Source organism: Oncorhynchus masou, chromosome 32 (genome assembly GCF_036934945.1).
Source record: "Oncorhynchus masou masou isolate Uvic2021 chromosome 32, UVic_Omas_1.1, whole genome shotgun sequence".
Lineage (NCBI taxonomy): Eukaryota > Metazoa > Chordata > Actinopteri > Salmoniformes > Salmonidae > Oncorhynchus > Oncorhynchus masou.
The window spans coordinates 73,300,515-73,314,685 of record NC_088243.1 but is presented as its reverse complement, the minus strand read 5'-3'; the positions used below and the strand labels follow the sequence as shown (position 1 = coordinate 73,314,685).

The window sequence follows — 14,171 nt, the reverse complement described above, 5'->3', positions numbered from 1 at the left end:
GTACCAAAATATTTCTGCAGTATTGAAGGTCCACAAGGACACAGTAGCCTCCATTGTTCTTAAATGAAAGAAGTTTGAAACCATCAAGTCTTCCTAGAGCTGGCCGCCTGGCCAAACTGAGCAATCGGGGAAGAAGGGCCTTGGTCAGGGATTTGACAGATCTGACAGAGCTCCAGAGTTCCTCTGTGGAGATGGGAGAACATTCCAGAAGGACAGCCATCTCTGCAGCACTTCAGGTAGAGTGGCCAGACGAAAGCCACTCCTCCATAAAAGGCACATGACAGCCTGCTTGGGGTTTGCACTGTACACGGACTGACTGATTGATTGAACGATGCAACCCCAGTGTCCCCTGGCCTGTCTCCTGTCCCTCTAATGACCCCCTAGTGGGTCGCTTCTGGTGACCTCTGCATGACAAACAGCCCTCTGCCAAGCTCAGTGTCAGAAGGTTGTCCCAAAGGGTGTCACATGGAGCTTCATCACGTGTGTGTGTGTGTGTTTGTGCGCAGATATGAGTGATCACCATGGGATGCTCTCGGGGGAGAAAACTTACTTCCAAGAGTGCTGGCTTGGTCAATACTGACTGAACAGGTGCTACACTGTAGCTAGATACTCATGGGATCGCTATATATTTTTTATTTCAAAATCAGCCTGTAGGCACTGGCCAAAAAATAGTACACTATAAAGGGAATAGGATGCCATTTAGGATGCCTATGTGATTCAGTGATGTTTGATTTTGAACTGGGACGTGTGCTTTTCCTTTCAGCAAATTCCGGATGTGTCGCCCACGGGTCGCTGGACTACTCTGGTGCCGCTCCTCTTCATCCTGGTGGTGGCAGCAGTCAAGGAGTTCATTGAGGATCTGGTGAGGGAACACTACCAACACTGAACACTGGGGGAACACTACCAACACTGAACACTGGGGGAACACTACCAACACTGAACACTGTGGGGGAACACTACCAACACTGAACACTGTGGGGGAACACTACCAACACTGAACACTGTGGGGGAACACTACCAACACTGAACACTGTGGGGGAACACTACCAACACTGAACACTGTGGGGGAAGACTATCAACACTGAACACTGTGGGGGAAGACTATCAACACTGAACACTGTGGGGGAACTCTACCAACACTGAACACTGTGGGGGAACACTACCAACACTGAACACTGTGGGGGAAGACTATCAACACTGAACACTGGGGGAACTCTACCAACACTGAACACTGTGGGGGAACTCTACCAACACTGAACACTGTGGGGGAACACTTAACACAAATTGCCCCTTTGATACCTTAGTCTGACATTAACAGCACCTGTGTGTTTTCAAGTCTTTTAAAGATGTGTTAAAGGTTTTGTATAATTTCAGCCAGTTGTTTTGAAAGTAGCACTCACAAACCAAAACGGGTCCCCGAAAGTTGTGCACAGTTGTGTACATCATCCAATTGGTATGATATGTTATGAATTCCAATTTGTACTAGATGTTGCAATTTTGTAAGTGCTTAAAATCCCTTTCCATCTCTAAGTCTTCTGACCTCAATGAACCTAAATTAGCCTAAGGCTGAATAGAAATGTATAAAAAGTAGGCTAATGGTTAACCGTATTGCCTAAAGGACATAATGCATTGTCAAGGAAGAATCTGTTGCATTTGAGCATTTGTGTGAGACTGGCACACTTCTAGACTTTATCAATAGAATGAAAAAAATATTCTTTCAGTATTAGGCAAGATGCCTGCCTTGATTGAATTGACCATACTTTAACTCAATACGGTAGCCACTATAAATGGATGAGAGTGAATAGATGTTCAGTTGCACGGTCTGCTTGGTATTGTTGGATTCAGGCCATTTGTCCTTTGAGTGTTCTGTATGGGATTCCTTGCAGAGAGGAGACCTTGTGGTGACGGGAACACAGCAGGTCACAGGCACACACAGACTGGACCGGTCACAGCTGGGCACTGCACTGGGCTACGCAGTCCATAAATTAGCCTATATAAGTACATGCACAGAAACAGTTGTGTCCATTTGCTGAAATTCATGCTGATTAACAATGTTTGTGAAATGTGGACCAGCATTTACTGTCTATATTTTGAAGGTTAACACATTCGTTTTTTGTTTTTACACATTTCCCAAGACCCATTGCCAATAGTGAATTGAATTCAGTACTGTACCAAGCCAGAGTATGCTGCGTTTTTTAGCTGTGCCCCTGCAATGCGATCCTTTCTGCCTAGCCCAGCTCCCAGTGGACTGTAATAGTTATCCTATAACGTTAGCAATGTTGTCTTTATATCTGGCATCTAGTGGTGAAGTGACCAGCGCAGCAATTTACACCCAGGCCTCTCGTGATAAATATTGGAGCAGCAAGGTGATGACTGTCTTTATTAGGTTGAAGGTCAACTGCACCACGTTCACCCCCTGTCCCCTTCCCATCGGCGCCCAATGATGAAACAGGCCGACTCAATGATTGACCCGCATGCTTCATAAAACATTCATCATTGATCCATCAGTCACATCTCAGTATCCCCTCATAGCTTTGTTCTGAACTAATCACTATATGAAATAAATAGGGCTGCATTGTATAGGCAACACGTGTGTGTGTGTGTGTGTGTGTGTGTGTGTGTGTGTGTGTGTGTGTGTGTGTATTTTAGGAGCCCTGTATACGCTGTGCTTTTGTTATTTCATGCTTGATCTGATGCAGTGTCTTCGGGAAGTTTTCAGACCCCTTAACCTTTTCCACATTTTGTTAGGTTACAGCCTTATTCTAAAATTGATTTATGAGGATTAAAAAAAAATCTACACACTATACCCCATGATGACGTAGCAAAAACAGGTTTTTAGAAATGTTAATTTATGAAAAAATAAAAAACGGAAATGGCACATTTTACATAAGTATTCAGACCCTTTACTCAGTACTTTTGTTGAAGCATCTTTGGCAGCAATGACAGCCTCGTCTTCTTGGGTATGACACTACTAGCTTGGCACCTGTATTTGGAGTTTTTCCCATTCTTCTCAAGCTCTGTCAGGTTGGATGGGGAGTGTGGCTGCACATCTATTTTCAGGTCTCTCTAGGGATGTTTGATTGGATTCAAGTCCGGGCTCTGGCAAGGCCGTTCAAGGACATTGAGACTTGTCCCGAAGCCACTCCTGTGTTGTCTTGGCTGTGTGCTAGGTTCGTTGTCCTGTTGGAAGGTGAACCTTTGCCCCAGTCGGAGGTCCTGAGTGCTCTGGAGCAGGTTTTCATATGTTGTAGTGCTGCAGCCGGGCAACGTCGCTGTAGTGCTGCAGCCGGGCAACGTCGCTGCAGCCGGGCAACGTCGCTGCAGTGCCGCAGCCGGGGCAACGTCGCTGCAGTGCCGCAGCCGGGGCAACGTCGCTGCAGTGCCGCAGCCGGGGCAACGTCGCTGCAGTGCCGCAGCCGGGGCAACGTCGCTGCAGTGCCGCAGCCGGGGCAACGTCGCTGCAGTGCCGCAGCCGGGGCAACGTCGCTGCAGTGCCGCAGCCGGGGCAACGTCGCTGCAGTGCCGCAGCCGGGGCAACGTCGCTGCAGTTTCCTACTCACAAAGGCATTTAAGTCTTTACTTTTCTTCATGCCTGAAGAACGTTCGCTGTCTGATGGAGGGATACTGGTAGGCTACACCTCAGATATTTGAAGGGTATTTAAGTTGCAGAAGGAGCTCCTCACTGTTCTCAGCAGTATTAATAGCTAGGCTACTTTGTTCTAAGACAATCAAACTGAAATTTCACATTTACCTTAGTGTTCAGACCCTTTACTCTACTTTGTTGAAGCACCTTTTACAGCGAGAGCCTCGAGTCTGTTTGGGTATGACGCTACAAGCTTGGCACACCTGTATTTCTGGAGTTTCTGCCATTCTTCTCCGCAGATTCTCTCAAGATCTGTCAGGTTGGATGGAGAGTGTCGCTGCAAAGCTATTTTCTGGTCTCTCCAGAAATGTTTGATTGGGTTCAAGTCCAGACTCAATATTAGTAAAATTACCAACTGGAGAAATTGGGCTTTGAATGGGCTTTGTAAAGGTCTTTAACTTTCCCTTCTGGGTAATGTTACTGTAGGGCTGCAGCCGGGTAATGTTACTGTAGGGCTGCAGCCGGGTAATGTTACTGTAGTGGCGTAGGGCTGCAGCCGGACAACGTTACTGAAGCAATGTTACCTGGCTAGAAAACAAACTTAAATATCACATTTACATAAGTGTTCAGAATCAATTAATCCAATGAATGTATTAATTTATGTCAGCTGATGTCACAAAGTGCTGTACAGAAACTCAGCCTAAAACACCAAATGGCAAGCAATGCAGGTGTAGAAGTACAGTGGCTAGGAAAAACTCCCTAGAAAGGCCAGAACCTAGGAAGAAACCTAGAGAGGAACATGGCTATGAGGGGTGGCCAGTCCTCTTCTGGCTGTGCCGGGTGGAGATTATAACAGAACATGGCCAAGATGTTCAAATGTTCATAGATGACCAGCAGGGTCAAATAATAATAATCACAGTAGATGTTGAGGGTGCAACAGGTCAGCACCTCAGGAGTAAATGTCAGTTGGCTTTTCATAGCCGATCATTGAGTATCTCTACCGCTCTTGCTGTCTCTAGAGAGTTGAAAACAGCAGGTCTGGGACAGGTAGCACGTCCAGTGAACAGGTCAGGGTTCCATAGCCGCAGGCAGAACAGTTGAAACTGGAGCAGCGGCATGGCCACGTGGACTGGGGACAGCAAGGAGTCATTGGCAGCGATTACAGCCTCAAGTCTTCTTGGGTATGACTACAACCTTGGCACACCTGTATTTGGGGAGTTTCTCCCATTCTTCTCTGAAGATCCTCTCAAGCTCTGTCAGGTTGGATGGAGAGCGTCGCTGCACAGCTATTTTCAAATCTCTCCAGAAATGTTTGTTTGGGTTCTGGTTGGGCCACTCAAGGACATTTGGAGTCTTGTCCCGAAGCCACTCCTGCGTTGTCTTGGCTGTGTGGTCAGGGTTGTTGTCCTGTTGGAAGGTGAACCTTTGCCTGAGCGCTCTGGAACAGATTTTCATCAAGGATCTCTCTCTACTGTGCTCCGTTCATCTTTCCCTCAATCCTGACTAGTCTCCCACTCCCTGCTGCTGAAAACGTCCCCGCAGCATGATGCTGCCACCACCATGCTTCACCGTATGTGCCTTTCACTGAGGAGTGGCTTTCGTCTGGCCAGTATACTATAAAGGCCTTTATTGGTGGAGAGCTGCAGAGATGATAGTCCTTCTGGAAGGTTCCTCCAACTCCACAGAGGAACTCCAGAGCTCTGTCAGAATGACCATTGAGTCTTGTAGAAGTCCCTGACCAAGGCCCTTCTCCCCCGATTGCTTAGTTTGGCCAGGTGGCCAGCTCTAGGAAGATTCTTGGTGGTTCCAAACCTCTTCCATTTAAGAATGATGGAGGCCACTATGTTCTTGTGGACATCCAATGCTACAGATATGTTTTGGTACCCTTCCCCAGCTCTGTGCCTCAACATAATCCTGTCTCGGAGCTCCACGGACAATTCCTTTGACCTCACCACTTGTTTTTTTCTCTGACATGCAATGTCAACTGTGGGACCTTATAGACAAGTGTGTGCTTTTCCAAATCATGTCCAATCAATTGGATTTACCACAGGTGTACTCCAAGTTGTAGCCACATCAAGGATGATCAGTGGAAAAAACCTGAGCTCAATTTCAAGTGTCATAGCAAATGGTCTGAATACTTTTTAGGTAAATTGGGTATCGCTGTTTTATTTTTAATACATTATCAAAAATGTCTAAACCTGTTTTCACTTGGTCATTATGGGGTATTGTATGTGGTTTTGATATGTAAAAGAAAATATTGAATACATTTGAGATTAACGCTGGATGGATCTGAGTACTTTTCAATGCACTAAATATATGGGTAGATAGATGAATACAATTCTAGCCAAACATGCAAATATCCATTAATCAGACCTTTACTATGACTTAATCAAGAAGCAGGCTGTAGGATATTTAGCCTACATCATAAATCATCTGTATCTGCAGCAGAGATCAGATTGGCTCCTACAGAAATGAACTGACCACCTGCTGTGATTCTCTGCATCTTAGCACGCACACACACTCATTCATGCTACACACACATCACAACTGTTCTCCCAGACTCTTATGATTGCTAAATACTGTACAGTTTAAACACCCCCTTCCCCAAAACGCATGTACAGTTGAAGTCGGAAGTTTGAATACACTTAGGTTGGAGTCATTAACTCGTTTTTCAACCACTTCACAAAGTTCTTGTTAACAAACTATAGTTTTGGCAAGTCTGTTAGGACCATCTACTTTGCATGACACAAGTCATGTTTCCAACAATTGTTTACAGACAGATTATTTCACTTATAATTCACTGTATCACAATTCCAGTGGGTCAGAAGTTTACATACACTAAGTTGACTGTGCCTTTAAACAGCTTGGAAAATTCTATAAAATGATGTCATGGCTCTAGAAGCTTCTGATAGGCTAATTGACGTCAATTGGAGGTGTACCTGTGGATGTATTTCAAGGCCTACCTTCAAACTCAGTGCCTCTTTGCTTGACATCATTGGAAAATCAAAGAAATCAGCAAAGACCTCAGAAAAAAGATTGTAGACCTCAAGTCTGGTTCATCCTTGGGATTTCCAAACGCCTGAGGGTACGACGTTCATCTGTACAAGCACCATGGGACCACAAAACCGTCATACCGCTCAGGAAGGAGACGTGTTCTGTCTCCTGGAGATGAACGTACTTTGGTGCGAAAAGTGCCAATCAATCCCAGAACAGCAGCAAAGGACCTTGTGAACATGCTTTAACCACAGTAAAACGAGTCCTATATCTACATCACCTGAAAGGCCGCTCAGCAAGGAAGAAGCCACTGCTCCAAAACCGCCATTAAAATAAAGCCAGACTATAAGGTTTTCAACTGCACATGGGGACAAAGATCATACTTTTTTGAGAAATGTCCACTGATCTGATGAAGCTAAAATAAAACTGTTTGGCCATAATGACCATTGTTATGTTTGGAGGAAAAAGGGGGAGGCTTGAAAGCTGATGAACGCAATCCTAACCGTGAAGCACGGGGGTGGGAGCATCATGTTGTGGGGGTGCTTTGCTGCAGGAGGGACTGGTGCACTTAACAAAATACACTGCTCAAAAAAATAAAGGGAACACAAAAATAACACATCCTAGATCTGAATGAATGAAATATTCTTCTTATACTTTTTTCTTTACATAGTTGAATGTGCTGACAACAAAATTGCACAAAAATTATCAATGGAAATCAAATTTATTTGGAGTCACTCAAAATTAAAGTGGAAAACCACACTACAGGCTGATCCGACTTTGATGTCATGTCCTTAAAACAAGTCAAATGAGGCTCAGTAGTGTGTGTGGCCTCCACGTGCCTGTATGACCTCTCTACAACGCCTGGGCATGCTCCTGATGAGGTGGTGGATGGCCTCCTGATGGATCTCCTCCCAGCCCTGGACTAAAGCATCCGCTAACTCCTGGACAGTCTGTGGTACAACGTGGCGTTGGTGGATGGAGCAAGACATGATGTCCCAGATGTGCTCAATTGGATTCAGGTCTGGGGAACGGGCGGGCCAGTCCATAGCATCAATGCCTTCCTCTTGCAGGAACTGCTGACACACTCCAGCCACATGAGGTCTAGCATTGTCTTGCATTAGGAGGAACCCAGGGCCAACCGCACCAGCATATGGTCTCACAAGAGGACTGAGGATCTCGTCTCGGTACCGAATGGCAGTCAGGCTACCTCTGGCGAGCACATGGAGGGCTGTGCGGCCCCCCAAAGAAATGCCACCCCACACAATGACTGACCCACCGCCAAACCGGTCATGCTGGAGGATTTTGCAGGCAGCAGAACATTCTCCATGGCGTCTCCAGACTGTCACGTATGTCACGTGCTCAGTGTGAACCTGCGTTCATCTGTGAAGAGCACAGGGCGCCAGTGGCGAATTTGCCAATCTTTGTGTTCTCTGGCAAATGCCAAACGTCCTGCACGGTGTTGGGTTGTAAGCATAACCCCCACCTGTGGATGTCGGGCCCTCATACCACCTTCATGGAGTCTGTTTCTGACCGTTTGAGCAGACACATGCACATTTGTGGCCTGCTGGAGGTCATTTTGCCGGGCTCTGGCAGTGCTCCTCCTGCTCCTCCTTGCACAAAGGCGGAGGTAGCGGTCCTGCTGCTGGGTTGTTGCCCTCCTCCGGCCTCCTCCACGTCCCCTGATGTACTGGCCTGTCTCCCGGTATCGCCTCCATGCTCTGGACACTACGCTGACAGACACAGCAAACCGTCTTGCCACAGCTCGCATTGTGCCATCCTGGATGAGCTGCACTACCTGAGCCACTTTGTGGGTTGTAGACTCTCTCATGCTACCACTAGAGTGAAAGCATCAAAACAGGAAGCATAGGAACTGAGAAGTGGTCTGTGGTCACCACCTGCAGAACCACTCCTTTATTGGGGGTGTCTTGCTAATTGCCTATAATTTCCATCTGTTGTCTATTCCGTTTGCACAACAGCATGTGAAATTTATTGTCAGTCAGTGTTGCTTCCTAAGTGGACAGTTTGATTTCACAGAAGTGTGATTGACTTGGAGTTACATTGTGTTGTTTAAGTTTTCCCTTTATTTTTTTGAGCAGTGTAGATGGCATCATGAGGAAAAATAGTGGATATGTTGAAGCAACATCTCAAGACATCAGTCAGGAAGTTTAAGCTTGGTCGCAATTGGTCTTCCAAATGCACAATGACCCCAAGTATACTTCCAAAGTTGTGGCAAAATGGCTTAAGGACAACAAAGTCAAGGTATTGGAGTGGCATTGCCCTGACCTCAATCCTATAGAAAAGTTGTAGGCAGAACTGAAAAAGTGTGTGTGAGCAAGTAGGCCTACAAACCTGACTCAGTTACACCAGCTCTGTCAGGAGGAATGGGCCAAAATTCACCCAATGTATTGTGGGAAGCTTGTGGAAGGATACCTGGAACATTTGATCAAAGTTAAACAATTTAAATGCAATGCTGCCAAGTACTAATTGAGTGTATGTAAACTTCTGACCCACTGGGAATGTGATTAAATAAATAAAGCGTAAATAAATCATTTTCTCTATTATTCTGACATTTCACATTCTTAAAATAAAGTGGTGATCCTAACTGACCTGAAACAGGGAATTTTAAATGTCAGGAATTGTGAAAAACTGAGTTTAAATGTACATGGCTATTTTGTATGTAAACTTCTGACTTCAACTGTAATTATTGGACTATAAATTGTGCCTTCCTGTGTTTTACTTACTGCAAAATTTGTATTGTATTTGACTCAGCCATTTTTTTGTGTTCATATTCTTTTATTATTTCTTATTGTTGTTGCCTTGTCCAGAAGGAGCCTGTGAGTAAGCATTTAGTTGGAAGGTGTATACCATGTGTGTCCCATACGTACAACTAACACAACTTCAAACTTTATGGGTCATCAGACTCCGGGTTGTTTCCCTATTAGAGATTATAGGAATATGTTGTAATCTGCCACAATATATAGTTTCAGTCCAAAATTGGCACCCTATTCCCCATGTAGTCCACCACTTCTTCAATGCAGTCATCATTCCCTTGACTGTATTGCTAGTGTATTGTCTCAATGGCTTAACTTTCTGTCTTGACTAAACAGGTTTCTTTTTGTCTTCTTTTGCAGAAACGTCACAACGCTGACAGTGTTGTCAACAAGAAGGAATGTCAAGGTACGGCCCAATTCTTTCGGTCTTCGTTGTTGTAATCCTAGATTGATGTTTTATTGCCCATCAAGTGGTAATTCTTTTCATAGCTCACTAAGGTCAACTGTTGTGTGTGTGTGTGTGTGTGTGTGTGTGTGTATATATATATGTATATATATCACACTACCTTTCAAAAGTTTGGGGTCACTTAGAAATGTCCTTGTTTTCATGAAAACATACATGAAATGAGTTTTAAAATGTATAGGAAATATAGTCAAGATGTTGACAAGGTTATAAGTAATGATTTTTAAATAAATTTAAATAATAAGTCCTTCAAACTTTGCTTTTGTCAAAGAGTCCTCCATTTGCAGTAATTACAGCCGTGCGGGCCTTTGGCATTCTAGTTGTTAATTTGTTGAGTTAATCTGAAGAGATTTCACCCCATGCTTCCTGAAGCACCTCCCATAAATCAGATTGTGGGCAAAAAAGTATTTAGTCAGCCACCAATTGTGCAAGTTCTCCCACTTAAAAAGAGAGAGGCCTGTAATTTTCATCATAGGTACACATCACATTGTAGGATTTTTAATAAATTTATTTGCAAATTGTGGTGGAAAATAAGTATTTGGTCACCTACAAACAAGCAAGATTTCTGGCTCTCAAGACCTGTAACTTCCTCTTTAAGAGGCTCCTCTGTTCTCCACTCGTTACCTGTATTAATGGCACCTGTTTGAACTTGTTATCAGTATAAAAGACACCTAATCTCCCTCGATCTGGGGCTCCACGCAAGATCTCACCCCGTGGGGTCAAAATGATCACAAGAACGGTGAGCAAAAATCCCAGAACCACACGGGGGGACCTAGTGAATGACCCGCAGAGAGCTGAGACCAAAGTAACGATGCCGACCATCAGTAACACACTACGCCGCCAGGGACTCAAATCCTGCAGTTCCAGACGTGTTCCCCTGCTTAAGCCAGTACATGTCCAGTCCCGTCTGAAGTTTGCTAGAGAGCATTTGGATGATCCAGAAGAAGATTGGGAGAATGTCATATGGTCAGATGAAACCAAAATATAACTTTTTGGTAAAAACTCAACTCGTCGTGTTTGGAGGACAAAGAATGCTGAGTTGCATCCAAAGAACACCATACCTACTGAGTCTTTCAGCATGACAATGAGTCTTTCAGCATGACAATGAGTCTTTCAGCATGACAATGAGTCTTTCAGCATGACAATGAGTCTTTCAGCATGACAATGATCCCAAACACACCGCCCGGGCAACGAAGGAGTGGCTTCGTAAGAAGCATTTCAAGGTCCTGGAGTGGCCTTGCCAGTCTCCAGATCTCAACCCCATAGAAAATCTTTGAAGGGAGTTGAAAGTCCGTGTTGCCCAGCAACAGCCCCAAAACATCACTGCTGGAGAGGAGATCTGCATGGAGGAATGGGCCAAAATACCAGCAACAATGTGTGAAAACCTTGTGAAGACTTACAGAAAACGTTTGACCTCTTGTCATTGCCAACAAAGGGTATATAACAAAGTATTGAGAAACTTTTGTTATTGACCAAATACTTATTTTACACCATAATTTGCAAATAAATTCATTAAAAATCCTACAATGTGATTTTTCTGGATTTTCCCCCCTCATTTTGTCTGTCATAGTTGAAGTGTACCTATGATGAAAATTATAGGCCTCATCCTTTTTAAGTCGGAGAACTTGCACAATTGGTGGCTGACTAACTACTTTTTTGCCCCACTGTAATTGCAAAATGGTTTTCTAATAATCAATTAGCCTTTTTAAAATGGTTAACTTGGATTAGCTAACACAACGTGCCATTGGAACACAGGAGTGATTGTTGCTGATAATTGGCCTATGTAGATATTCCATTAAAAAATCAGCCGTTTCCACCTCAATAGTCATTTACAACATTAACAATGTCTTCACTGTATTTCTGATCAAGTTTGTTATTTTAATGGACCAAAAATGGGCTTTACTTTCAAAATCAAGGACATTTCGAAGTGAACCCAAACTTTTTAACGTGTGTGTGTGTGTGAGTACATTGTGTATTTCTTTGTTGTCGAAAGATGAGACATAATATATGGCTCGGTATGCATTGTGTAACACTGTGCCTTCCAAGTACGCTAAACAAAGCATGGTGGTGGTGATTTATCTTGCGTGTCACAACACTTCTCTTACCTTTTTGTCTCTGCTCTTTGAAGTGCTGAGGAATGGTGCCTGGGAGATCGTGCACTGGGCCAAGGTACATTACCAGACTACTTCCTTTTAACTTAAATGGAAAGTTCTGTATTTTGCAATTCAGTGTTAGATTGTTCCGCACTCTGAAAGTAGTCTATGCACCAGGAGAGACAGTAGAGTAATCCATGGATCGGTTTTATTTGAACCGCCACTACAAACTTCTGCTAACTTTAGCCACAGGTAGTTGATTATCAATGGGAGTGATGGCGGCAACCATGCAAATAAGTAAAGTAATGGACAAATAACCTTTTTAAGGATGCTGGGATCATTTAACATTAATTTGTAAAATACGGAACTTCCCCTTCAACCAACGGCATCAGGCAGCGGTGTGATATTATTCTAGGAGAGATATTCGTAGGCAGCTACTGACATCCCACAAGAACTGGAACAAAGAACAGATGTTGATGAGGATGTGTCCACAATAGTCTCTTCCTATCCAAGTACACACACACACACACACACACACACACACACACACACACACACACACACACACACACACACACACACACACACACACACACACCTCCTGTTTGCCATCCGGCCCCTTTTGTCAGCCTGGCCTGGTCAGTAACTAATCCACTGCTTCCATGTGGACCGACAGCGATAAGAAGAGAAGGACTGCTATGCCCGAGAACATAACTGACATGGAGAGAGAGAGCAGCTTTTAGTCCAGTGATCATAAAACACCCCAGTTAATTACAGTGTCAGAAATGGTCCACCCACAACAATCAGGTGAAAAGGAAAAAAGGTAAGGAAGCGTGATATTAATAGCCTGGCCGTTAAATAGAAGGCACACGCAACTGGTTTCTCCTTACTATAGCTCTGCTGGGGGGGGCGAGAGGAGAAGACATTAAGAAAAGATTCACCATTGCCTCTGGTTCTGGAGAATGCATGGTTTTAGTGGCCCGGGTAAATATATTGTCATTTCAAACCGGTAGAGGTTTGTTTTTTACCAATACTGTGAGAAATTTCCTCTGAAATTGGGGAAGCAAAACACTTAATGATGAACCCCAGAGGATTCAGAACAAGGTGAATTACTGATCTAGATATTATATTAATGCTTATGGTAAGAACTAATTTTGACAGATTGGGCAGAAACAAGGATTTTGCTGGGGTATGAAATACAAATGCACATCTTTTGCCCTGTAGCTTTTATTGTTCCTCACAGGGAAAAAAACAATGTATTCTACTTGAAGTGGCAGTGGAACACAAGATATTTAGGATCGTTTCATTAGGGCAGGCTAACACTGTAACAGAAAATGAAAACAAGTCTAGGTTGTCCCTTCCTGTTTCATGACGCATTCTTCCGTTTAGGCGCCTAATAAACACGACGCAGGTTTTCTGCCTGGGTGACCAACCCTGGAAAGACGACTGGCTTATTTTTTCCCCTGTTTTATAATTTCTATTATTTCACTACAATTGTTTACTTCTCATTTTTCACATGATGATCATTTCCATGTCTTCCCAGGCAGTGGGCTCTATACATCAGTAACCAGTGTGTTTCTTCCAGGCAGTGGGCTCGATCCATCAGTAACCGGTGTGTTTCTTCCAGGCAGTGGGCTCTATACATCAGTAACCAGTGTGTTTCTTCCAGGCAGTGGGCTCGATCCATCAGTAACCGGTGTGTTTCTTCCAGGCAGTGGGCTCGATCCATCATTAACCGGTGTGTTTCTTCCAGGCAGTGGGCTCGATCCATCAGTAACCGGTGTGTTTCTTCCAGGCAGTGGGTTCTATCCATCAGTAACCAGTGTGTTTCTTCTAGGCAGTGGGCTCTATCCATCAGTAACCAGTGTGTTTCTTCCAGGCAGTGGGCTCGATCCATCAGTAACCGGTGTGTTTCTTCTAGGCAGTGGGCTCTATCCATCAGTAACCGGTGTGTTTCTTCTAGGCAGTGGGCTCTATCCATCAGTAACCGGTGTGTTTCTTCTAGGCAGTGGGCTCTATCCATCAGTAACCGGTGTGTTTCTTCTAGGCAGTGGGCTCTATCCATCAGTAACCGGTGTGTTTCTTCTAGGCAGTGGGCTCTATCCATCAGTAACCGGTGTGTTTCTTCTAGGCAGTGGGCTCTATCCATCAGTAACCGGTGTGTTTCTTCTAGGCAGTGGGCTCTATCCATCAGTAACCGGTGTGTTTCTTCTAGGCAGTGGGCTCTATCCATCAGTAACCGGTGTGTTTCTTCTAGGCAGTGGGCT

General features: G+C 44.4%; 1 protein-coding gene across 3 annotated transcripts in view; it reads left to right on the top strand.

Annotated features, from left to right (window-relative positions):
• LOC135526557 (phospholipid-transporting ATPase IA-like) overlaps positions 1-14,171 on the top strand; it is a 192,267-nt gene that overhangs the window by 76,929 nt on the left and 101,167 nt on the right. For all 3 annotated transcript variants that reach the window (XM_064955048.1, XM_064955047.1, XM_064955049.1), the window contains exons 4-6: positions 764-862; positions 9,709-9,754; positions 11,940-11,980. In XM_064955048.1, the coding sequence (XP_064811120.1) occupies positions 764-862; positions 9,709-9,754; positions 11,940-11,980 (186 nt within the window). The remainder of the gene's footprint in view (positions 1-763; positions 863-9,708; positions 9,755-11,939; positions 11,981-14,171) is intronic.